At 36.5% G+C, this 25720-nt stretch overlaps 4 protein-coding genes across 4 annotated transcripts; 1 reads left to right on the forward strand and 3 right to left on the reverse strand.

Moving 5' to 3' along the window:
- Positions 1-4311: 4311 nt before the first annotated feature.
- LOC108842572 (receptor-like protein 15) lies at positions 4312-11963 on the forward strand. The gene is made up of 5 exons (XM_057000469.1): positions 4312-4885; positions 4985-5140; positions 5228-5302; positions 9573-9651; positions 9728-11963. The coding sequence occupies exons 1-5, from the start codon at positions 4312-4314 to the stop codon at positions 11961-11963; spliced, it is 3120 nt and encodes a 1039-aa protein (XP_056856449.1).
- Positions 11964-12407: 444 nt separating this feature from the next.
- On the reverse strand, positions 12408-17144 carry LOC108842571 (protein LONGIFOLIA 1). Its single transcript, XM_018615541.2, has 6 exons — positions 16804-17144; positions 16088-16436; positions 15674-15744; positions 13765-15600; positions 13547-13682; positions 12408-13458 (listed from the first exon to the last, which is right to left on the reverse strand). The coding sequence occupies exons 2-6, from the start codon at positions 16221-16223 to the stop codon at positions 12623-12625; spliced, it is 3015 nt and encodes a 1004-aa protein (XP_018471043.1). The 5' UTR covers positions 16224-16436; positions 16804-17144; the 3' UTR covers positions 12408-12622.
- Positions 17145-19404: 2260 nt separating this feature from the next.
- On the reverse strand, positions 19405-21973 carry LOC108841072 (uncharacterized). Its single transcript, XM_018613855.2, has 9 exons — positions 21686-21973; positions 21415-21564; positions 21158-21325; positions 20915-21076; positions 20684-20836; positions 20442-20606; positions 19993-20363; positions 19774-19915; positions 19405-19686 (listed from the first exon to the last, which is right to left on the reverse strand). Exons 1-9 carry the CDS (start codon positions 21858-21860, stop codon positions 19643-19645), a joined length of 1530 nt encoding a protein of 509 aa, XP_018469357.2. The 5' UTR covers positions 21861-21973; the 3' UTR covers positions 19405-19642.
- Positions 21974-23172: 1199 nt separating this feature from the next.
- Positions 23173-25583, reverse strand: LOC108841201 (uncharacterized). The gene is made up of 9 exons (XM_018613980.2): positions 25286-25583; positions 24898-25047; positions 24632-24799; positions 24396-24548; positions 24162-24314; positions 23929-24087; positions 23772-23856; positions 23497-23687; positions 23173-23418 (listed from the first exon to the last, which is right to left on the reverse strand). Exons 1-9 carry the CDS (start codon positions 25458-25460, stop codon positions 23375-23377), a joined length of 1278 nt encoding a protein of 425 aa, XP_018469482.1. The 5' UTR covers positions 25461-25583; the 3' UTR covers positions 23173-23374.
- Positions 25584-25720: the final 137 nt, after the last annotated feature.

A 25720-nucleotide genomic window follows, 5' to 3' on the forward strand; every position in this document is an offset into this window, starting at 1 on the left:
ATAACACACCATAAGAATATTAATGATTGTATTGTTACGTAAAGAATATCCAGCAAGGTCTGCCAAAGTTAAAGAAAATCAAGCAAGACCTGCCAGGATGAACAGTATCCGCGGAGCTACAGTAAAAACAGAGAGATATTTTATTGTAGCTTCTCTAGTAAGCCAAGTGTGTTTGGCTTCTAGAGTAAGGATGTTCTAATTTGCTTCTTCTTCCATATAAACTGTTGTAATGATATTTTTCAGATCTAAGCTGAATGGGGGAGTTCCCCTTTCTTCTTCACCATTCTCTTTTCTCTTGATTACTCTCAAATCTCACTTAATTTCTCTTATTCTCTCCATAGCAGTCTCTTTATTTCTTTCTTACTTTCTTCTTTCTTTTCTCTTTTAAATCTGATCTCTCTCTGTTTTAAACACCACTCACACACCATAATCTGTGTATTTTCTAACATGGTATCAGAGCCTAGTTTATCTGAACTTGGTTCTTGCTTCCGCTAAGCTCAAGGCTCACTCTCATGTCATTTCCAAACCAAGAAGAAGCTACTGTCCAGCCTGATGTTCAACCTCTTCAAGAAGAAGATGTGTTCATCCATGGCATCCAGAAGCTGTCCTTGGTCGTTTTCCACTTTCTCATGGTCTTCCTTGAAGAAAGAAGGCTATTGGAAGCATGTCCAAGCCATTCTTATTCACTGTCCAAGAAGAAAGGTGGGTTCTTTGACATGAAGAGTTCAAGAAGATGGTCCATGGAGAAAGGAGATGTTGGGGTCAACACCAATAGCTCACATTCTTGCCATGTACCATGGGGATTCAAGGAACAAACAAGTTCCTTGGATGTAAGCTGGATCTCTTAAAAGCTTGAGTATTTGATCTAATTATGGTGTTTAAGTTGGTGACGTTTGTGTGCATGGATTTGAACTGAATGAGTTGTTTAGATTCTGTCCATTGCATTTTTTTTTCTTAGACATTGGGATCAGACTTGGTGAATTATCAAGGGTTGATCCTAGTGTGTGTCGTCTGATTCTTGCTGGAGTTTGAGTGATGTTTCAGGTACACAAGTGTTATGTTTGTCCATCATCAAATCAAGACAAAGAAGAAGGCTTTGCCCATGCCGTTCAGAGCCTACACATGTGTATATTCCTGTAGATCCAGAGCCTGCACAGTGTGTATATGACTGACCATGGAGAGAAAATCTTGTGCGTTGCCCATGCCGTTCAGAGCCTGCACATGTGTATATTCCTGTAAATTCAGAGCCTACACAGTGTGTATATTCCTGACCATGGGGAGATTGTTAAAGAGGAGACCAGGTGGTAATAAGTGGGGGCTGAAATAAAATATGGCTGGGCTTTGAAGATACTGCCAGAAGGAGTATTGATGGAGAGGCAGACCAGTGTTTGATCAGTCACACAACAAGCTGGAGCTCCTCATGTATTGCAAGAACCGGTTGAATTAAGCGCAGCCTGTTTGGGTGTTGAGCTCCTGGTTCAAAATAAACACAAGAGGCAGTGGAGATGAGATCAAAGGAGGAACCAGTTGGCTTAAGCGCAGCTGTAGGGGTGATGCGCTCCTGGTTTCAAAAGTCATTGTTGCTCACTTCCAAGCTTGGTCCTTTACTCATTTTCGCCGGATCAAGCTTGAGGAGGGGTAATGGTGAGCTATCCGGAAGACCCAAGTCGTCTATTGCCTCACCTCGGATCATATGAAGTAAAATGTTGCCAAAGAAGCTAGCAAGTCAGGAAGAAATTGCGCTCATATCAAGCTTGTCTCCTCCATTATACTCGGAGCCAAGCTTGAGGGGGGATGTAAATGAGCTTCCATGGTTTTCCTAGAAGCACTCGCAAGAATGAATTCAACAAGGACAGCAACAACTTGGTGTTAGAACAGTTACCTTCTGGTTGGGAAGCTATGGATCAGCTTCTACATGGAGTTAGAACAGTTACCTTCAGAAGGGAAGCTATGGATCAGCCCAAGGTTTGGTGTTAGAAAAGTTACCTTCTGGTTGGGAAGCTATGGATCAGCTTCTACATGAAGTTAGAACAGTTACCTTCAGTTGGAAAGCTATGAATCAGCCCATAGCATGTCTGCTTGTCCTGATGGATCAAGAAGCGTTCAACTGCTCATCATCAAGCTTGGACCTACTCTATCGCGGTTCAAACTTGAGGGGGAGTGTGAATGAGCTTGTGAGAAGTAAGAAAAAGAGTCTTTAGTGGTGATTGAAGAAGAGGAGCCAACATGTTTAAGAAGAGTTGATGAAGACAGAAGGGAATGAATCCTCACAACCTTCTATCGAGTTGGCGACTCAAAGAAGAATCAACCAAGGCTCATCTAGTACTTGGATACTCAGTAAGAAGGAGCTGGTGGTCGTACCCCAATGGATGTGACAAGAAGTCACAAGAGAAGGGAAGACACAAACCAATCCTAAGAAGAGGTCCAAGAAGTATTGGTGATGTGCAAGAAAGTGAAGATCACTCTTGCATCACAAGTTAGGCCATGATCCAGAATCTAAGGACTCCACCATGATTTATCCGAGTTCCTTAGATTCATTGGCCAATCCTTAGGCATTGTTGAACTCTACTCTTTTTCCCTAAGTGTTGGTTTTATCCCATGAGGTTTTCCACACTTAGGTTTTTAATGAGAGAGCTTATTCAATGTTCCAAGCTTGTCCAAGGATCTCCTATGGTCAAGCTTGAAGAGTAGTGTTGGAATGAAGAAGAAATTATTGAACACTTAAATTAAAAGAATATCCAGCAAGGTCTGCCAAAGTTAAAGAAAATCAAGCAAGACCTGCCAGGATGAACAGTATCCGCGGAGCTACAGTAAAAACAGAGAGATATTTTATTGTAGCTTCCCTAGTAAGCCAAGTGTGTTTGGCTTCTAGAGTAAGGATGTTCTAATTTATTTCTTCTTCCATATAAACTGTTGTAATGATATTTTTCAGATCTAAGCTGAATGGGGGAGTTCCCCTTTCTTCTTCACCATTCTCTTTTCTCTTGATTACTCTCAAATCTCACTTAATTTCTCTTATTCTCTCCATAGCAGTCTCTTTATTTCTCTCTTACTTTCTTCTTTCTTTTCTCTTTTAAATCTGATCTCTCTCTGTTTTAAACACCACTCACACACCATAATCTGTGTATTTTCTAACAACGTACAGATTACAAAAGAACCGAATGTGCATATGAATCAGCAGAGAGAAACGTAGAACACAACTAAAAATTATGAGAAAGACGAGAAACCACTCGTAACTATTTTGTCTAAGATCACCACTGGAGTTCTGAATCACACGCTCTCTAGTCTCTACTATCTATTGAAAGTATGTGCAACTCTTTCATCTTCTGCATGGAGCGTATAGTGAGAAACAGATTATAGAGGTTCATTTTTATGTTGGAACTCCAAAAGACTTATTAAAATCAACAGGAGCGGATTCTAAGGCCCCCGAGACTCCACTCTTCTGCTTTGTCTAACTACTTCCTCTCTTTGTATAAGATTCTTAATCCAAATCCCTCTAGCTCTCTGTACATTGTCTCTCTCTTTCTGTACATAATCAAAATCCATTCTCTTCACTTATTTCAGCCTCACGTACAAAAATATGTGGAGTATGTACAGTATGGAGAGAAATGAGTGGAAGGGCTGAGATCTCCAAGAACTTTGGCGATTTTTCTGTTGAACTGAGAAAAAAGTAAACTCGAAGAAGATGATCAGTACTTTGTCAAACAGTTTACTATATATGTTTCTATAAGCATACGTGGCCACCGTTATATTAACACTCGAATTATTTTCCAAACTGTTTTCCTGTTCTCATCTGAAAGAAGTTGATAAACTAGATGAAGATGAAAGACGTTTCCATTTAATGTTCAAGCATAACAATTCTTTTACACAATTGAGTCTATTTGTACACAAACAAAGATGAGAGACTCAATGTAAAACCTTGATTCTTTATGATCCATTGGTGAGAGACGAAATAGCATCAAAGCTTTTCTTGAGGGTGACAACCTCCGTAATATTTCTTGTTCAGCTCTGATTCCTCTGATTTTCCGTACTTGTCTGGAGGAGTTAATGTTGCCGTAGACCGTTGAGAAGAGTTAATGTTGCCGTAGACCGTACTTAACTTTCCCACTTCATTTTTCTGAGTGACACCGTTTTGGAGCTCTGTGTTCATATCAACAAACTTTATTTCATGGTACTAAGCCATCTATGACATAAAAGCTTATTTGGTCGACGTAAAAGATGCTGACCACACATTTTCAACAGAGACCAAACTACTTACAATAAACGACAGATGGCAGTGTGATCACGTACGCTACCACTGGGACCTCAATTATGCATTTCGCTTGTTGTTTTCCACGGCAAATTTGCAAGAATAAAAACAAACTTGTAGATGAAGAGGTATTTGCATTGAACAAACCGTCCTTTGATTTTCTTTCATTTATTTATTGTTTTTTATTTGAAATGGTGTTCTTGAGAAACTACTTGATATGTGTGATCTTACTGTTGGGGCAGCAGCTACATGGATACAAAAGCTGTGTTGAAAAAGAAAGGAAGGCTTTGTTAGAGCTCAAGAAATACATCATCTCAATTACTAAAGAAGTGGAGTTGGAGACAAAGGAAGAAAATGTTCTCCCTTCTTGGACTGATGATGACACAACGAGCGACTGCTGCCAGTGGAAAGGCGTTATGTGCAACCAAACAAGCAAACGGGTAACCGAGATTGCCTTTGGTGAACTGAAACTCAAACAGAGTTCTCTCCTGAATCTTTCTTTGCTGCATCCCTTTGAAGAAGTTCAAAGTCTCAACTTATCCAAGTCCAGATTCAGCAACTTACACCCGATAGAAGAGAGAGGATTCCATGAAGAGACAAACAACCAATTTTCTGGCTTCTTTGATGATGTTGAAGGTACTTATTTTAACCCATTTTTTTGCTATTGCAACTTTGATCCTTTCCTTGCGTTAGGGGTCTACTTCTCTAAATAATTTATATGGCTTTGTTTGCCAGGTTATAAAAGCTTAGGGAGATTAAGAAACCTGGAGATTCTGGATCTTTCTTCAAATAAATTCAACAACAACATCTTTCCGTTTCTTAATGCCGCTACATCACTTACAACTCTTTTTCTCCGGGATAACTACATGGATGGTCCTCTTCATGCTAACGGTATATTTTGGTTGATCAATTCAGGTTATAATGCTATGTCTTATTTTCAAACTGTGTCATTCTTGTATTCTTTGGACTCCCTTCCAGAACTTCAGGATTTGATGAATTTGGAGCTGCTGGACCTCAGTCTTAACAGATTTAATGGCACCATACCTTTAATAGGTACTTATCCATAAATGTTTTTTTCTTCTACGCTGTGGTTTAATATATTCAACTAGACTTTGATCCTCGCAACCGCGAAAGTATATTCAATTTTAAGGTTTATTTATACTAGCGTTATATTTGTATTACACAGTTGTTGTAAAATAATTAGTGTTTTAAAACTCGATTCAGATCCGAAGTTAAATTGGTAAATCCGATAATTTATATGTACTCTGGTTTGAGTTTTAGAAAGGAACCATTATATAAAAACTTGATAAAAACCCGTCAAATCTGAAATCTGATTATATGTTCAACAACTAATTGACCTAGTAGATAACTTCCATTTACTTTTTTTTCTTTAGATTTTTTTAATTATGTTGTTTAATTGACCTAAGCAATTTCTAATTTAATAATAGGTAATATTACAATTGTTTTGGTATTTTAGTTTCTATATCTTATTGCTATAGTAAAGATTTTTTGTTGATTATGTATACATGGACTAAAATTATATTTTGGTTTGAATTTTGAATTATTGATTTTGTTTGTTTGGAAAGATTAATAGATCCTTGTTTCTTTTTTAGGTAAAATCAGATTAAGGAAAATGTAGTAATAAACAGAAAAAGACAATGATACAAATATGTATTTTTAAAGAAAACACATTAGTCTATCTGAAAAAACAAAGATTTAATTAAATAGATAGTTTAGTTAATTGTTAGTAGCGTTAGGCCTGGGTATTTTAACTTGGATTCGAAGATCCGACCCGAAATCGACCCGAAAATACCCGAACCGAAAACGACCCGAACGTTTAAAAGTACATGTTGGGTCCAAAAATTTCCTATCCGAATAGACCCGGACCCGAAAAGAACCGACCCAAATAGACCCAGACCCGAAAAAACCGACCCGAATAGATCCGACCCGACAAGAACCGATTCATACCCGACTTAAAAACATGAATATCCAAAACTATGTTTTGTTATGTTCTATTTTCTATATTTTATTTTATAATTGAGTTGAAATATATTTTTGTTAACAATCTTTGTTATTATTTTTTGTAACACTTTCAAATAATACGAAGTTTTAAATGTAAAATTCAAATTTTTTTCTTTTAATTTTTAATAATTTATTTTAAGTTATTTTGTAAGATTTTAGATATACATAACATATTTTGACTAAATTTGTGTATTTGTTGTGTGTTTTAGATCTTAAATACCCGAACCCGATCCGGACCCGATATAGATCTGAAAAATTATGGGTATTTTACAAGTATTTTAATTATAGACCCGAACTCACCCAGATCCGAGAAGAACCGACACGAACCCGGACCGAAAATTTAGAAGTACCTGTTGGGTCCAAATATTTAAGATTCGAAAGAACCTAGACCGAAAGAAACCGACCCGAACCTGAGCCGAAGACCGGAACGCCCATGCCTAAGTGGCGTAAAAGTATAAATAAGTGTGAAAATTTAGGGGTATTTTTTATGGATAATTAGAAAAATACCCTATTTATGATTTGAAATTTGGAAACTGCATTTTCTATTTTATTTTTTGAAAAATACACTTCTTTAACTATGAAATGACTTGTTTACCCAAGATATTTCAATAATTAATATATTAATTCGAAATTAATATATAAATTCGTAAGTAATAAAAATAATATCATTAAAATTATTTTGTTTAAGATAAATATGTGTGTCGAGATAAATATGTTATTTTATCATTTAAATTTTGTAATAACAAAGATAAATATGTGAATTATGATTTATTTTGACTTTATCATGAAGTTTATACATATTTCCCTTTATTTTATTTTCTTCAACTTATATGAACAAAAAAGGAGTTACGTTGTTAAAAAAAAACAAGTTAGGTTTGTTACTTTATCGCTACAAATTTTCATCTTCTTTGAAATTGTTATCTACCTGAACCAAGTTCTAATATTTTGTGTTCACATATGTGTATATTTTTGATGTTTAACTTTCCCATAAGACCAATTTTTTTTTATGTTTACCATTCCCATAAGACCAATTATTGATGTGTCGTGTGTGTAGTTTTGCGCAACGTTTTACGGAAAAAATGGAAGGATTCAATAGAGAACGGCCCATGAATATTCTCATAGATTAAACCCTTGAATATGAAAAAAATTACAGTGATTATTATGCATCGGTTTGTTCTTCTTCTTTTTTTGTGTGTGATGAGAATCCTATAAATTTGTTTAAGCCAATGATTTGATTCATATATCTTACAACTTTTTTTATTTATGTTGTTTATATAGAGATGGAGTACAAGATTCAAAAGGGAAGTAACAGAAAAAGAAAAGTAGAGAAAGAACAAACACATACCAACAGTTTAAAGTCACAGAAACAAATGGTGTTGTTTGCATTGAAGTCTTATCGAAAGATTACTTTCATGCGTATATGAAAGAGTTGGAAGAGATTGTGAACAATGGATTCACAAAGCTTAGTTCTGAAATTTCTAGCCTAAAAGCTAAGTTCAATCATATCGACAAAAAATTTGAAAGTTTTAAAAAAGTAAGCAAAGTTATTAACCTTGAGAGATTATTATTGTGAAGTTACGGTGATTGTAAGTTTTCTGCAGATAATGGAAAAAAAACCCGAAGACAGAAACATAGTCTACAGATTCCTCTGAGAAATCTGTAGATTCTGTCTTCGGGTCTTTTTCCATTGTCTGCAAAAAAAACATTACAATCACCATAACTTCACAACAATAATCTTTCAAAGATAATAGTTTTGCATACTTTTTAAAACTTTCAAAGTTTTTGTCGACATGATTGAACTTAATTTTTAGGCTAGAAATTTCAGAATTAAACTTTGTGAATCCATTGTTCACAATCTCTTCCAACTCTTTCATATACGCATGAAAGTAATCTTTCGATAAAACTTCAATGCAAGCAACACCATTTGTTTTCTGTGACTTTAAACTGTTGGTATGTGTTTGTTCTTCCTCTGCTTTTCTTTTTCTTGTACTTCCCTTTTGAATCCTGTACTCCATCTCTATATAAATAACATAAATAAAAAAAGTTGTAAGATATATAAATCAAATCATTGGCTTAAACAAATTTATAGGATTCTCATCACACATAAAAAGAAGAAGAACAAACCGATGCATAATAATCACTGTAATTTCTTTTCATATTCAAAGGTTCAATCTATGAGAATATTCATGGACTGTTCCCTAATGAATCCTTCCATTTTTTTTTTGTAAAACGTTGCACAAAACTACACATACACGACACATCAATAATTGGTTTTATGGGAATGGTAAACATCAAAAATAATTGGTCTCATAGAAACGGTAAACATAAAAAATAAACACATATGTGAACACAAAATATTAAAACTTACTTGGTTCAAATAGATAACAATTTCAAAGAAGACGAAAATTTGTAGCGATAAAGTGACAAACCTAACTTATTATTCTTTAACAACGTAACTCTTTTCTTATTTATATAAGTAGAAGAAAATAAAATAAAGGGAATATGTATAAACTTCATGATAAAGTCTAAACAAATCATAATTCACATATTTATCTTTGTTATTATAAAATTTAAATGATAAAATAACATATTTATCTCAACACATATTTATCTTAAACAAAATAATTTTAATGATATTATTTTTATTAATTACGAATTTATTTATTATTTTTGAATTAATATATAAATTATTGAAATATCTTGGGTTAACAAGTCATTTCATAATCAAAGAAGTGTATTTTTCAAAAGGTAAAATAGAAAAAGCAGTTTTCAAATTTCAAATCCTAAATAGGATATTTTGCAAATTATCCCAAATTTATATGTATATAAGTGTATTTTTCCAAAAACTTAAATAAATGTATAATTTTCAAATTATTTTCTTATTTTAGTGTATTTCTTCAAATTTTCCCTATTTTCTATTGGGTAATTTTTTTTTAATAATAGAGATGACCACTTGCAACATTGTTTGATTGGTTTTGTTAGGATTTATACTAACTTCTTTTATGAATGAAAGCTATGTGTTAGAAAAATAGGTTTGGTTAGGATAAATATGAAATTCGAGTCCCACATTACAATAGTAGACAAAGAAAATCTAATGTATAAATAGTATCAAAGTACACTTTATATATGGCCTCCTAAACAAATCCATGAAGGCTTAGGTTCAAATAGTAAAATATCATATTAATAAGGGAGTTGGACATCTAGTCCTAGTAAGTGTCTGGCCATGAAATACATCTTGTTCGTCATAACAAATTTGCAGATGAACTTGTTCGTATTAAAACTATTTAACTTTGTGTGGCAGAGCTATCTACCATGATGAAGTTAAAAGCTCTGGATCTAAGTGACAATGAATTTTCTGGCACAATAGAATCGCAAGGCAAGTTTACTCAAGTATTTCACTATTTGATTTAAAAGAAGTTGTGGTAGAAATGACGTTCATCATGTATATTGACTTAGGCTTCTGTGTTTGGTTACCTTAGGGATTTGCAACCTGAAGAATATGCAAGAGCTTGACTTAAGTAGAAACAAACTATCTGGCCAGTTTCCCTCATGTTTAACTAGCTTGAGTGGAATTCGAGTTCTTGCTCTCTCATCAAATCAAATGACTGGGAAGATACCATCTTCTCTCAGTAACCTTGAATCGCTCGAGTACTTATCATTGTTTGATAACAACTTTGAAGGCTTCTTTTCAGTTAGTTCGCTTGCAAACCTCTCAGAGCTTAGGGTATTAAAACTCGGTTCAAAATCCAACTCACTCCAAGTAGTAGAGTCTCAAGGTTCTTGGAAGCCAAAATTTCAGCTAAACGCTATTGTACTAGGTTCTTGCAACTTGGACAAGGTTCCTCATTTTCTCCTACAACAGAAAGGCTTGCGTCACGTTGATCTATCCGACAATAAAATATACGGAGTTTTTCCTTCTTGGCTAATGGAAAATAATACCCAACTCAAAGTTTTGCGGCTACAGAACAATCATCTCACAAGCTTTCAGCTACCAAAATCTACTCACGGTCTGGCTTTCCTGGACGTGTCGATGAATGAATTAAATCATTTGTTTCCTGAGAACATTGGGTGGATACTTCCTCGGTTACTGTTTATAAATATATCGAGTAACAGTTTCCAAGGAAATCTACCAGCTTCTCTGAGCAACATGAAAAACATTTTATTCATGGATCTATCTCACAACAGATTCCATGGGAAGATACCAAGAGGCTTTTTAAAGGAATGTTATTACATTGAAAGTTTGAAGCTGTCACATAACAGACTCAGTGGAGAGGTTTTTCCCCAAGGAGTATTATTTTATAATATATCAGAGCTGTTAATGAATAACAACCAGTTCACAGGAAATATTGGGCAAGGCTTACGTAGCATGGAGTCCTTGGTACTTCTAGACATTTCCAACAACAATCTCACAGGTGCTATTCCAAGCTGGATCGGCCAGCTTCCATCCATAATTGGACTACTTCTCTCAAACAACTCGTTAGAAGGCAACATACCAACCTCATTGTTCAATACATCCACTCTCAATCTACTGGACCTCTCTTCAAACATTTTATCTGGAGACATACCCCAACACTTTAAATCCATGAAGCCGATCGTATTGCTCCTTCAAGACAATAACTTATCAGGGGCCATTCCGGACGGATTACTAAAGAATGTCCCTGTAGTTGATCTGAGAAACAACAAATTGTCTGGGAGCATTCCGAAGTTCACCAAGGCCCAAAACATCCATACTCTTCTCCTCCGAGGGAATAGATTAACAGGCGGTATTCCTAGACAGTTGTGTGGGTTAAGCAACCTCCACATTCTTGATCTTGCCAACAACAAGCTAAATGGATCCATACCTTCATGCGTTGGCAACACATCGTTTGGTGTAGGACAAGATCAGGATGCGTTACGATATATTGATTTAGTCTTTGGTAAAAGGTTTGGTAACTTCAAGATTGGTTTTGAACTGGAACAGGATCACATTAATAATACCACAAAATGTGGTGTCGGAAGAAGATGTTTCGTTTCTCTTCTTGTGCTGGATCCGTTTTACTTACCCTTCCCTGAGTTATCCACCCCGACCAAATTTGAGTTTGCAACAAAGCACCGGTATGATCCCTACATGGGTGAAAACCTCAGACTATTGTTTGGGATGGATCTCTCGGAAAATGAGCTGAGTGGTGAGATCCCGTTTTGGCTTGGTGGTCTTCACCAACTACATGCTCTCAATCTTTCTCACAATAAATTATCAGGTGGGATACCGAAAAGCTTTTCAGGTCTGAAGAACGTGGAGAGCCTTGATCTTTCTTTCAACGGATTACAAGGAGAGATCCCATCACAACTATCTGAGCTGAGCAACCTGGCTGTCTTCAATGTGTCATACAACAACTTATCAGGAGTCATTCCACAAGGAAAGCAGTTTAACACCTTTGATGCACGAAGCTTCTTAGGGAATCCTCTTCTATGTGGACAATCAACCAACACAAGCTGCGACGATGGTAACTCAATTCACACTCCAGCAGATAACGTAGTGAAAGACGAAGAAAGCAAAATTGACATGGAGTCTTTCTACTGGAGTTTTGCTGCAGCCTATGTCACATTATTTGTTGGAGTGTTTGCATCTCTCTATTTTGATTCACCTTGGAGCAGATTTTGGTTCTGCATGGTTGATGCTTTCATCCAGAGAGTGAGGCTATTGTTGTGGTAAACCATTGTTTGTTGAAAATTTTGTTTCTGTTCACCCGCAAAACCTCCTGTTTGTTGTAACAATTAAAGACCAAATCATAACTTGTGTTTGGTTCCTATCATTGGCGCCTTTTTACAAGTACAAGTTACAATCCATTGCTTAGGGCTTTAAACAATCGAAGGGAGCCACATCATCAATTCTATGATCATTAAGCTTTTCCTCTATATCTTTCGAGGTTAGAAGTTAATTCATTGAACCTAACACACAGTCCTGGTGGATACTTCAACAAAAGTCTTGTCTAGCAGTCTATTTTACTAAATTTCGTTACTTATATGTTCACTTATTGGTATTCTTCTTATGCGCGGGAATAATTTAACAGGCCGTATTCCTCGACAGTTGTGTGGCCTAAGCAGCATCCACCTTCTTGATCTTTCCAACAACAAGTTGAATGGATCCATACCCTCATACCAAAACATTGTTTCTTACTCTATACTCTGATTTACAGTTATTTCAAATAACCATCTCAAGAACTCCAGTTATTACATAACACACCATATGATTATTATCATCCTGCTGTATAATAGTACTGAAGAACCAAAACCGAACATGCGAATCAGCAGGGCAAAAGAAAAAGACAATAGAGTATATATATAATTAGTGTTTCTTCAAACAGATCTTAGCTACTGTTCTGCAAAAAGCGTTCTTCGTCTTCCTGACTTTGCTTGCAAACGGCTAGTTTCTGCATGCACGATCTCATTCACCAAATCCTTGAAAACAAGCCTCTCCACATCCAGCACCAACCCTGAGACCTCTCCACTGAAGTCCACCCAGTTCCCTGACCGAATCATCACATCTTCCGCAAGTATACTCTTCAGAAAATCATCTTCTTCCTCCAACAAGAAGTTTTCAGATCTCTTCGTGGCTTGTCTTTGCAGTGATTCTATATCTGAACACAGCTCTTTCAGTAGCTGTTGAGCGCTCATGGTTTTCTTAGCAGATGACTTCATCAACGGATTCGTTGTGGCTTCAACCGATGCTAGCTTCTCCACAAGAAGCTCATTAACCGTGTCAAACACAAGTTTGCGGTTGAGCTTCTCCTTGTTCATAACCTTGCTTTCTTCTTTCTGTAGCAGATGTGTTGTGCTGCTTCCTTTAGTCTGCTCAAGAACAAAGAACAGCTCCGGGTTGATCGGATGTCCTGAAGGGTGTAGCTGAAACGTTGTTAATCCTGAGCCAAAATCTCGGAGCAGAAGACCTGAGGCTAGTAGAATCTCGGAGATGTATCTGTGATCGGTGTTGGGAACTGAGGTCTCACAGAGGGAAGCAATGTAGTCTTGGTTGGCTTCATCATGGGTAGAGTTCAGACGTCTGAGCTTTTGAACCAAGTGCTCAACGTTTTGAAGCTTCTTCCGGTTTATCTCTGGGGAAAAGGTTGATGTTGTTTCAGAGAAACTGTACGCTGGGTTCCACTGGTCCTCATAATGTTCATCACCAGAGTCATGAGCAACAACATAACCTAATGACATGATCAGTTCTGAGTCAGTGGAAGGAAACTGAATATTCAAATCCTCATTAGAAGAGTAGAGATAGAATCAGTTTACTACCTTGTGTCTTCACAGGAGATGGTTCCATCTCTCTGTAAATTGAGGTGTCAAGAACAGAAATAGGACTTGGATGCTCCAAAGCAACTAGTGATAGGTTTGCTGATGATCCATCTTCACTAAACCTTGGACTAGATTTCTGAAAACACCAAAAGAAGCAAAACACAAAACTCAAAATCATTTCACACCAAACACTTAAGACATGTTAAGGAGACACTCACATTCTGCATTAGGTTAGAGACTACAGCTTTGGCTGCCTCGATTACAGATGCTTGTTCTGCACCAGTAGCGGCTTCTGCTTCAGAAGGAGTACACATGTCATGACTAGACGTCCTAGATTCATTGCTACCTTGACTAGCTTGGTCATCATTTTGCTGCAAACTCTTCTGAGCCTTGGGTCTACTACGTCTGCCACCAGGAGAAGTAGACTCAGCCAGTTGTCGGTTCAATGGTTTCCTTGATTTAGTAGAATCAGACGGAGGAGTAGGTGGACGTGAGCGTTTGTCATGCTCAGCCTTCTTCTGCTGCAACCTTGGACTTACAGAGCCTGAACTCTTTGAAGCACTACTTTCTTTGGAAACCTGACGTGGCTTTTTTGAAGAAGAAGACAGAGCTTTCTTATCAACAGAGCTGAGAGATGATGATGATTCAGCTCTTCCCTTTCCAGGACTACGCTCTTTTGTCACACGTTTACTACTACTACTTGTTGAAGCTCCTTTATTATCATCAGGTTTCTCTCTACGGATCTTATTAAGCCCACCAGATAGACTGTGGATTGGAATAAGGGATGACGCAGGGATACCAGCCTTTTCAACAAGTTTGGCAGGTTTCATTATCACAATCGGAGATTGATACACCTGAGAAGATGAAGGAACTCTCGTTCTTGATGGCATTTCTTGATTTCTTTCATAGTCTCTTTGAGCTGCCAAGATTGAGGATTGTGGTTGTTTCTCTGTGTCCAGGAACGCCTTTGATTGCATAGCCTCTAATATTTGTTTAAGAGCTCTTAGATCTTTCCCTGAATCTTTGAACTCAAGATCGTTCAGTCTCCTCTCCATTTCGCTGTACACGGTAGGAGGAAACTTAGGCACCACTTCAGGCGGTGCTGCTGCTTTCACAGGCTGCTTCTGCAGACCTCTGTTTCTCTCAGCTTGCTTCCACGGAGCTGGCTCAATGGGAAACTTTGAGCTTGATAGAGGCTTCATGACAATATCAGAGTTTCTCCATCTTGGAGAAGACGGGTCCTTCCCCAAGCTTCTCGGTGAGCTAGGAGAGAACCGGATGGCACGGTTCAGGTTTTTCTCCCTCAAAGATCTCGAGAATGGATCGTTGCTGTCGTCAAAAGTGTTTAGACCAAGCTTATGGATGTCTCTACCCACTGGAGAACCAGGCAGTGTCTCCAAACCCATGAGCTTTGCAACAACACTTGGAGGCCGTTTCTTGTTGCTGCTGCTTGAACTCTCAGGAAGCTTAACTGGTTTAAGATCATCAACGGAGTATCTCACCACTCGTTCTCTACTATCCAGCGAAAGCCTAGGCAGCTCTTTCAGCTTCTGTCTCGATTTCAGCGTGTCATGAGAATCAACAGAGTAACGAGGTGGTGCACCCTTTGCTCCAGCCTCGTTATAACGTTGAGGTGTTTCTCTAAGCTTGGCTAGAAACCGGAAGGACTCGTTGAGATCAGCAGGTGCGGATTGCTTCAAACCGTAAGGCCTTGGAGAATCTTCTCTTCTGCTGCTGCGTCTGACTGCTTCCTCTTTGGTCATAGGAGTCTTGAGCGAAAGCCCTCTGGCGTCTCTGTACATAGAGTCTCTCACAACATCTCTGAGGTCAAATCCTAGCTGTGAAAACCCATTCCCATCTGTCATCTCAGGGTCACTTGTAGGAGATTCAGGAAAATTGGCTTGGTCATATGCAGAAGCTTCAGGTTGAAGTATTGTATTCAACTCAGGAGATGATGGGGAAGAGGAACAAGAAGATGAGAAAGAAACCCTTGATGACTCTGTTGAAACCCTTTGCTTCTCTTTCACATTCCCAACATTGTTTGCGTCCTGAAACTGCAATGCAAACAGCCTTAGGATCTTGCAGAACACATCTTCTTCTCAAATGAGAACCTTAAAATTAACTTACAGTGTCTTTTGCTTGATAAAATGTATCAACAGAGTCTCTCTCAGAAATGATGCTATTTGCATTTCCATTACCTGCAATAAACAAAGCTTGAGGATCAAATCAAAAGTCTTAAAACAAGGAACAACCGATGAGGCATTGCAAGTCAAACTTTTATTTATCACATTTGGTTGGAACTTGATGAGCCTAAGGTTAATAAAAAGTCAAAAATCTACCAAAACTAAAAATCTAACCAAAAGATTTGGCAGATCAACATCATTGAGAAAGGAAACAAAACCAGAAAATTAGATCTCTGATAATGTCACAAGACTTGGTTAACTAAAGAAGATATATAGACCATATCTATAAGTCAACGACTACAAGACACAAACCATAGTGACCAAAACAATGTGTTAAAAAAATAACAAATATATTTACCTAAAGTAAGACTCTTTCTTCGGCCAGTGAGAACATGGTGACGGTCAAAGATCTGAAAAATCCCATTCATACAACCAATTTGCTTCTGCAGATCTGCACTATCATCTGCCAATGAATGCAGAAGCTTTGCAGCCATTTTCTTCAAACCACAAAACAAAGAAAATAAAGTTCTCTTCTTTTTTTTGGCTTAGAAGCTTTCTTCTGTGTTGCCTTGTGCTCTCTTCCCTTTTATTGATCTCCAAAAAAGCCTAACTTTTAGCCTCAGTGATGACTTTTAAAAGCTTTCTTTTTCTTTCTCCATCATTTCAACAGTGACCACCATTAAAAGCCATGACGAGAATGATGCAACCTTCCATAATCATTTAAAACTCCAAAATTTTAGCCTTTTTTTCTCTTTGTAGAAAAACTTGAAAGCCGTTCAAGATCTCAAAATTTAAATTTAAAAAAAAAAATTAATCTTTTTTAAAAAACAGAGTTTTGAGTCCCACACCTACAGATCTAAAAGGAAAGCAAAAGTTTCCACCTTTATTACAGAGCTAGATTCTCAGATTCCACTCAAGACAAAAGGAAAAAAAAAAGGAAGAGAGATGAAAAACCCTTTTGGTAATTAGATCTAAATCTTACAAAGAATCTAACTTAGAAGATGAACAGACACACTAGAAAAACATGTGTGACCCTTTGTCTGAATAAAAAACCGTCTTAAACTGAGAATGTACCTTAAAAGTTACAGAACCAATGGGAAGAAGAAGAGTTGCAGATGAAGAGAAACAGCCAAAGGAAGGAGAATGAAGAAGAGGAGGAGATTAAAGAAAGGAACAAAGGAATCTCACTACAGATCCAAGAAGAGACTAAATGTTCCTCTCTCTCTCTCTCTCTCTTTGTACTTACTGGTAACTGCTCAGAGAACAAACCGGAAATACAGCCACATAATGCTTATTGGAAAATAGAAGTATTCTTTGTTTTTCTTTTTTTCTAAAAAAATTGTAGAAAAAAATGTTAGCAAAAAAACAAAACCTACCTCTCTGCTCTTTAGTTTTCCCAAAGCCCAAGAGATTTTAGATTATTTTTTGGTAGATTATTTATTAGATAAATAAAAAACATTGGAGGAGAGGTGTGTGGAGATACAGAGGCTCTCCATCTAGCAGAAGCATGTGAGTGAGTTGATCTGGTTTGACTTCCCTATCAATACATGTGACATTTGTGTCAGGTCATCAAGATATCCACATAATGTTTCATTTCTTTCATCTTTTTTTTTTTTACTTTTCACCTTAATTTCTTGTCACCAGCTGATGTATGAAACAGATCTAAAACTATCATTGATGAGTTTTTACCACAGTTTCTCATTAATTGTATTAATATTATTAATAAGTTTTTCAAAAAAATGAGAGATTTACCCAAACCTAAGAAAATTTTATAGTATCAAAGTCCATAACTGACACCATTTTCCTTAAAAATTATGAATAAATCATCTCAGTGAGGTTGTTTTCCATTGAGCAAATGAGGTTTTGTTATGAACCGTATTACATACTATATCAAAATCCACACTTATATTTCATTTCAAAACTAATTTTGGTCCGTAATAAAATGGAAGCAGATGTGTTTCATTTTCAATCTAAAAGTTTGAGGTACAATACATGAATCTAGTTAGAAAAAATATCGCAATACTTGTCATCAATTTTGCGGGTGAAGTCACGGGATCGCATTAAATTCCCATCCGCAAAGGTAAGTAAAACAAAACAATGTGTAACCAAGTAGAACACATTAACATCTTCCCTGGTTTATGTTTCTTGTAAGAAGTCGTCCTTTTCTTCTTTTCATTGAAATGAAAACTTGTCATTTTCGATGTTCCCTTTTTCTTTATACTACTATATAGTAGTGTTTCTTGACGTCAAGATGCCCCAGTTTTTTCATCTCACCACCTTATTCCTGTTGTTCTTTTTCCTTGTCATTTTCAACTCATAATTATAAAAATTGATATCAGTATAGGTTAAAAAAACTCACTCTTTATAAAACGTATTATAGTCACTAAAAAGCATTAGCTTTAAATGATTCAATAAGAAGAATCTTTATTTGTTAAAAATGAATTTACGGCTCAACTTTACAATAATGAAATATTTTTTGTATGTCTCGAGCTGTAACACTCAGAAGATATGAAAAGTCTTAATTATAGTGCAATCATTTTTATAACAAGAAACTGCTGTTTTTCTCAAAATGGAACTCTTTCAATTTTTGTATTGGTTATACTGCATGAAACTGATTGAAAGCAATATAATTAGAAAATAAAAAGTATTGTAAGAAAGTAAAACTTATATGTTTTCTGTACATTTACTAAATATATTAATTAGTCGCAAAATTAGTTGGAGAGTACATGCTTTAGTTGTTGGGTTGCCAACGAAGACAATTTGTATTTTTCATTAACCTGATCTATATTTTTGAATTTGGAAATCATTTTGACCTTTAAAAAATATATTTTCTTATAAAAACAATGCTTGTTGAAAATTGTAGGATTTACCCCATAGGAATGGTGCATGAAAAATTAAACCCTTTCTCAAAATAAAAAAAAATGGTGCAAGAAAAATCATTAAAAGGAGTTTTCTTAAATAACAAAAGAATTAGACACACGTCAACACAAAATGGTTATGAATTATCATATGATCATCAGAGGAATAATTACGGTTGGTAATATATGATTATTTCGTAGTTAATATATGTACTTTCTTTAGCATTTAGTCTTTGTCGTTGGATCCAAACTAGTATATACAGAATCTCTGTAACTGTATATACGTGTATGCGAATACAGTAAACTATAGTATATTAATGCACGCATCATACATGAAATGATGGCATCACAGATAACAAATTCCAAAGCTATACTACTATATTATATGCAAATTTAATTGTGCCATAAGTAAAGTTAAAGGTAGTCTTGGTCAAAGACTAAGAATGATCAATTATCGAGGCACATGGTTTCACGCCGTTAATGATTTGTCATAAACTTGTAATCATCGCATTTTTGTCTCTTTATCAGCATAAACACACATACATACATGCGCATATTATTGATCAATGGTGTTTACATTTACTGTCTACAGTCATTAGAAAGACCAACGTCAAACGAATGCAAGAGAGAGACTACAATAAACAAATCTTTCTCTAAGGCAAAACTTATTCCTGAAGAAACAGAGACACGAGATGACTAAATGCCTTCACCTGTACGGCTGTACCTACTCTGTTTGTTTGCATATGTTTACATGTCCTAATGAAATTTTTGATTTGTTACAAGAAAAATAAACTTCATAAGGTATAGCTTTTGCTTGCAAACTGAAACCAGTAAGGTAATAACAACAGAGTTAAAGCTATTTGTATTGCTCTATATACAAAACAAAAAACAAAAGGCATCAACACAAGAGTTAGCTTCTTCTACTCCCACCCTCAACTTTCTTCTACTTACAGCTTTTAAAACCAAACCCTCCCTTCATCTACTTTTTTTTTTGGTAAAACTCCCTTCATCTACTTGCTACTGTACATCCTCACAACTTTCTTCTACTTCAGCTGTTACTGCTCTGCGTTTGCATCTTCTGCAGCAACTCTTCCTTCATCTTTTCAACACAAAATGAATAAAGTTAAAACTGATTACACAATCCTTAGAGAAGGACTATACTGAATCATGTCTGTTCATGAATCACCTTGCTTTTGAGGCGATAATTCTCCTCCAGGACCAGCTTCAGCAGCAGCACCGACGTCGTTTGTTGACATCTCATTTCTCAATGGCTCTACATTCACCTGATCAAGAGTAACCGGTGCTGATGGGTCTTTGTTCACAGTGTCCTGCAGAGTATTCAACACTAATTCTGGTAAGAAACATCATCATCATTCCAAAATAGCTGGAGATAATATTTTCATACCATTTCGATTTGACAAGGGTTTTGATCTTTAGAAGGATCCACTGGACCAGCTTGTTGTTGGCTACCACCTGCTGAATCCTTACTCAAAGTTCTCTGTGTTTTTGCTCTATGATCAAAATCAGCATCCGACACAGCAGGCCTTTTCCCTGAGCTGCCGTGACTGTTTGAAAGCAAAACACCACGGAGCACCTTTCCATCAATGATCGTTTCAATAGTGTAACCTAAAGGGGAGCTTTCAGTAACCCTGGCTTGAAACACCGTTTTCCCTTGATCCACAGCTACTCTCTTCTGCTCTTGGCATTTTAGCTTCATTTGTTTCCTTAAAGACAACCTCCCTGGAGTCTTAGCGAGCCGTGCTTCGTATACACCATCTATATTAGCCCATAAGCAAAAGAGGATTAGGTGAGTACTAATTAGCAACCTTGTACAAAACAAAACAAAAACAAAACCTGTGTGTAGGTAGTAGATGTCATCCAACGGCTCAAGATTCTTGTTGCAGCCACCAATGAATAAAAAAGAACCAGCCTTGTAAGGACCTAAACAAACTGCTGCAGCAGAGAATCTACCAGATGGACCTTCTTCCATGGCTATTAACTTGGACCATACCCTCGTTTCTACAGAGACAAACCGACAATAATATATCAGAAGACAGATAAAAGCAAATCGAAGCCTTTAGGTAGTAGTAACTTACCAAGATCAAGCACATAGAGATCATTGTAGAGATTCTGAGAATCAGTAAACCCTCCAAAAACAAACAAGTTGCTCTCAATTGCAACGGTGACATGACCTGCTCTAGGTGTTAACAGCTGTCCTGAAGTTTTCAACTGCTTCCATACAAACTTATCTGAAGATACAGAACCAGGAACACAATAAGACATACACATAAAACACATTATCATTAAAGAAGATGTGATTCAAGGACCTGTATCAAGGATATGAACATCTGAGAGATAGTAGTCATCCAAATCTTCAGATTCTTCGCCACCTACTACAATGATTTTGTTGTTCCACGTTGAGCAAGTGTGGCCATCTCGCGCAGAGGGAGGCTTCCCATTTGTTGCAGCTCGTTGCCACGTGATAGTCTCTAAAACAAAGATTCAAGCCAGTTCAATTAAACTAGAACCAAGACCAACTATGAAGCGCAGCCCTGAAGAGGCTGTAGTACCTGTGTTGAGTAAGTAAAGGTCATTATAGAATACTTCATCATCCGAACCAGAGATTTTCCCACAGCCTCCAAATACAAAAATGTGTTTGCCAACAAGCGTTGCACTATGACCCTCTCTCGCCTCAGGTCCTTCACCTCTAGCTTCAAGGCATTTCCAAGTATGTGTACCTAAACAACACAGAAAGAAAAGAGTAGTAGTTAGATTCAAAATCAAAACAGTAAACACAAGCATTTTCTTGATCAGTGAAAGAGCTCTCAAGTATCTAGGACATGCAGATCATTGAGATGATGTTTCCCATCAGTACCACCAAACACAAAAAGGTTATCCCCAACCGTTGTACAGCTGTGACTGTCTCTCGGAGAGGGAGGTACCCCTCTGATCACCGGCTCACTCCATATCTGCGTTTCTGTAACCAAAAAAAACTGCCATAACTGAGACTGTTCCAACAAAGAAGATCAAGAATGGGGTCTACCGCACGAACCAAAGATTGAGACTTTTGCAAAACCCATTATCCGAAGAACACTCACCAGCGTCAAAGAGATGAACTTGATTGGTTAAGCAACCGTCGCTACCAAACCCACCGAATACGTAAACAAATCTGCCTCCTTTAATGGCGTTACAAGTGTGTCCCCATCTCTTCCCCGGCCCGGAAGAAGAAGAATCAGCGAGACCCACTTGACGTTGGATCCTCTCCCATCTCATTCTTTTTTATTTTCCTGGAAAAAGATCTTTCCTTTGGGTTTGGGAAAGTGCGGGAAAATTGAAGACGATACAGAGGATAAAAGGTGCTTCTCTGTTTTAGTTTTTTTTTTTCTTCTTAACAATGGTAACCGCCAACGCAATATTTTCTTAGCGTTTGCGGTTAAATCCAATGAGTAATCTTTTCTCCTCTTATCAACTCTGTCCAATGGGTAGCTAACTACACTCTGATGACGTTTATTGGTAAAATAAATAAAAAAATTATAAACTAAAGAAATACATATTAAATTTATAGTAACTTATTTACTATAAAATATTAATTTTTTAAAAAAACTTATATTCGACTTTATTATGGTTAGTTAGTAGAATAACTGTAAATATTGTTTTACAATTTACGGATAAAGATTACTCTATACAGAACTAAATAATATATTAACATTCAAAATTGGCGACTTCGCTTTATTTTACACATTTAATACTAAAATTTAAAATTATATACATTTAACTAAACTAAAAATAATATTTTTCTTAAGTTATTTTTATCTATTTTAAATATTATATATATTAAGAAAATCAATATAGAGTAGTGATATAATTATTTTTAAAATTAAAAATTGTGCTATTAAAAATAATTACTATTTCGATTTAACTTTCATGTACTTGTGGTATTATCAAATTTGGACTTTATATTAATTATGTACCATAATAGATCACATACAAACTTAATTATTCAATTAAATCAACTAAATAGTTAAATATTTTAAAAAGAAAAAAAATGGAAAGATACTCATACAGAATTTTAATATTTCAATCTAAAAACATTTTACAATATCTTTTGTATATAAAACTATCATTGATGCGTTTTTACCACAATTTCTCATTAATTGTATTAATATTTAATTAATAAGTTTTTCAGGAAAAAAAAGAGATTTATGTGAAATAAAGGCTCCAAACTTATGAAAATTTTATTGTATGAAAGTCCATAACTGACACCATTTTTCTTAAAATTTATGAATGAATCATATCATTGAGGTTGTTTTCCATTGAGCAAATGAGGTTTTGTTATGAACCATATTACATATATGCAAATGAGGTTTTGTTATGAACCATATTACTTTTTTTTTGAACACATGAACCATATTACATATATCAAAATCCACACTTATATTTCATCTCAACACTAATTTTGGTCCCTAATTAAATGCCTTTACCTGTACGGCTGTACCTACTCTGTTTTGTTTGCATATGTTTACATGTCCTAATCAAAGTTTTGATTTGTTACAAGAAAAATTAACTTCATAAGGCATAGCTTTTGCTTGCAAACTGAAACCAGTAAGGTAATAACAACAGAGTTAAAGCTGTTTGTATACAAAACAAAAACAAAAGGCATCAACACAAGACTTAGCTTCTTCTACTCCCATCCTCTCAACTTTCTTCTACTTACAGCTTTTAAAACCAAACCCTCCCTTCATCTACTTGCTACTGTACATCCTCAAAACTTTCTTCTGCATCAGCTGTTATTGCTCTGCGTCTGCATCTTCTGCAGCAACTCTTCCTTCATCTGTTCAACACGATGAATAAAGTTAAAACTTAGTACTCAAATCTTTAAGAAGGATAATCATATCTGTTCATGAATCACCTTGCGTTTGTGGCGATGGATCTCCTCCAGGATCAGCTTCAGCAGCAGCACCACCAACGTCTGTTGGCATCTCATTTCTCAATGGCTCGATTGGATCAGCCTGTTGGCTACTACCTGCAGAATCCTTGCTCAAAGTTCTCTGCGTCTTTGCTCTATCATCACAATCAGCATCCAGCATACCAGTCCGTTTTCTGATGACAATCAACAAATAAAAAAATGCTTTAGAACAAATGTCGCTTGTAAGAGAAACTATAAGTCTAAACCAACACACTTGCCTACTACTAGAGCTTGGACCTTCCGTTTGAACAGAGCTGTGGTGTCTGTTTGAAGACAACCTCCCTGGTGTCTCGTATACACCATCTATTAACCATAAGCAAAGAGGATTATGAGGATAGTTACCACTATAAACAACAAAGAGATCAAAAACAAAACCTGTGTGTAGGTAGTAGATGTCATCCAAAGGCTCAAGATTGTTGCAGCCACCAAAGAAGAAAAAGGAACCAGCCTTGTAAGGACCTAAGCAAGCTGCTGCAGCAGAGAATCTAGCAGATGGTCCTTCTTCCATGGCTATTTTGGACCATACACACGTTTCTACAGAAACAAGCATACTTTTAATTAGATAACAGAAGACAAGATAAAAGCAATTGAGGTCACTGTTAACATACCAAGATCAAGCACATAGAGATCATTGTAAAGATTCTGAGTATCAGCAAACCCTCCAAACACAAATAACTTGCTCTCAATTGCAACGGTGACATGACCTCCTCTAGGTGTTAACACCTCCCCTGAAGTTTTCAGCTGCTTCCATGCAAACGTAGCTGAAAGTACAGAACCAGAAAGTATCAGTAAGACATACACATTAAAAGAAGATGTGATAATACAAGAATGGTGTTTTGGACCTGTATCAAGGACATGAACATCGGAGAGATAATCGCCATCGAAATGTTCACCACCTAATACAATGATTTTTTTGTTCCAGGTTGAGCAAGTGTGGCCATCTCGTTCAAAGGGACGCGTCCCAGTTGTTAAAGCTCGTTGCCACGTGATAGTCTCTAAACAAGGTTCAAGCCAGTTCAATAATTACACAAAACTAGAACCAGACCAACTTAAAAGCGCAGGCTTGAAGGTGTTGTACCTGTGTCAAGTATGTAAAGGTCATTATAGAACACTTCATCATCCAAACCAGGAACTTTCCCACAGCCTCCAAATATAAAAATGTATTTGCCAAGAAGCGTTGCACTATGAGCCTCTCTTGTATAAGGTTCTTCCCCTCTAACTTCAAAGCATTGCCAAGTATGCGAAGCTAACAACACACAAAGAAAAGAGTAGGAACAGTTAAACACAAGGCATTGTCTTGATCAAACCAGAGAAACACAAGAAGAAGAGATGAAAGAGCCTTACAAGTATCTAGAACATGCAGATCATTGAGATAATCTTTCCCATCAGTACCACCAAACACAAAAAGGTAATTCCTAACTGTTGTGCAGCTGTGACCGTCTCTCGGAGAGGGTGGTACCCCTCTGATCATCGGCTCTGTCCATATCTGCCTCTCTGCAACAACAAAGAAACTGCCACAAATGAATCTCTTCCAACAAACAAAGATTCTCAAAACAGTACCAAAGATTGAGACTTTTGTAAAGATTATAGACATTACCGCTACACATATCAAACAAAGATTGAGACTTTTGTAAAACCCACTAAAGATTTAGACATCATCGCTACACAAATCAAATAAAGATTGAGACTTTTGCAAAACCCATCAACGAGAATCATCCGAAGAAACACTCACCAGCGTCGAAGACATGAACTTGATTGGTCAAGCGACCGTCGCTACCAAACCCACCGAAAACGTAGACAAATCTGCCTCCTTTTGTGGCGTTACAAGTGTGTCCCCATCTCTTTCCAGGCCCGGAAGAAGAGGAATCAGCGAGACCCACTTGACGTTGGACCTTCTCCCATCTCATTCTTTTTTATTTTCCTGGAAAAAGAGTGAAAAGATTCTTCCTTTCGGTTGGGGAAAGTGCGGGAAAATTTGAAGACGATACAGAGGAGGTAAAAGGTGCTTTTTCTTTCTGATCTTTCTTCGCGTTAGCGGTTAAATCCAATAAATAATCTTTTTTTTTCTCTTAACAACTCTGTCGTTAACGATACTCTGATGACGTTTACTATACTAACTACACATAATAAAATTTTAAATGAACATAGATTATTGGTAAAATAAAAA

This window comes from Raphanus sativus, chromosome 2 (assembly GCF_000801105.2).
Source record: "Raphanus sativus cultivar WK10039 chromosome 2, ASM80110v3, whole genome shotgun sequence".
In the NCBI taxonomy this organism is placed as follows: Eukaryota; Viridiplantae; Streptophyta; class Magnoliopsida; order Brassicales; family Brassicaceae; genus Raphanus; species Raphanus sativus.

Bases quoted from the DNA above. Each gene is read 5' to 3' on its own strand.
- LOC108842572 (XM_057000469.1), top strand. From the start codon at position 4,312: ATGCATTTCGCTTGTTGTTTTCCACGGCAAATTTGCAAGAATAAAAAC. The intron at 5,141-5,227 runs GTATATTTTGGT...ACTCCCTTCCAG, and splicing joins TGGTCCTCTTCATGCTAACG to AACTTCAGGATTTGATGAAT. The intron at 9,652-9,727 runs GTTTACTCAAGT...ATATTGACTTAG, and splicing joins ACAATAGAATCGCAAGGCAA to GCTTCTGTGTTTGGTTACCT.
- LOC108842571 (XM_018615541.2), bottom strand. From the start codon at position 16,223: ATGGCTGCAAAGCTTCTGCATTCATTGGCAGATGATAGTGCAGATCTG. The intron at 13,683-13,764 runs GTGAGTGTCTCC...TGGTGTTTTCAG, and splicing joins TCTCTAACCTAATGCAGAAT to AAATCTAGTCCAAGGTTTAG. The intron at 13,459-13,546 runs GTAGTAAACTGA...TCATGTCATTAG, and splicing joins ATCTCCTGTGAAGACACAAG to GTTATGTTGTTGCTCATGAC.
- LOC108841072 (XM_018613855.2), bottom strand. From the start codon at position 21,860: ATGAGATGGGAGAGGATCCAACGTCAAGTGGGTCTCGCTGATTCTTCT. The intron at 20,364-20,441 runs GTTTTGTTTTTG...GGGCTAATATAG, and splicing joins CATCTACTACCTACACACAG to ATGGTGTATACGAAGCACGG. The intron at 19,916-19,992 runs GTATGAAAATAT...AATACTCTGCAG, and splicing joins ACCCTTGTCAAATCGAAATG to GACACTGTGAACAAAGACCC.
- LOC108841201 (XM_018613980.2), bottom strand. From the start codon at position 25,460: ATGAGATGGGAGAAGGTCCAACGTCAAGTGGGTCTCGCTGATTCCTCT. The intron at 25,048-25,285 runs GTGAGTGTTTCT...TTGTTGTTGCAG, and splicing joins AGTTCATGTCTTCGACGCTG to AGAGGCAGATATGGACAGAG. The intron at 23,688-23,771 runs GCAAGTGTGTTG...GATTGTCATCAG, and splicing joins GGTCCAAGCTCTAGTAGTAG to AAAACGGACTGGTATGCTGG.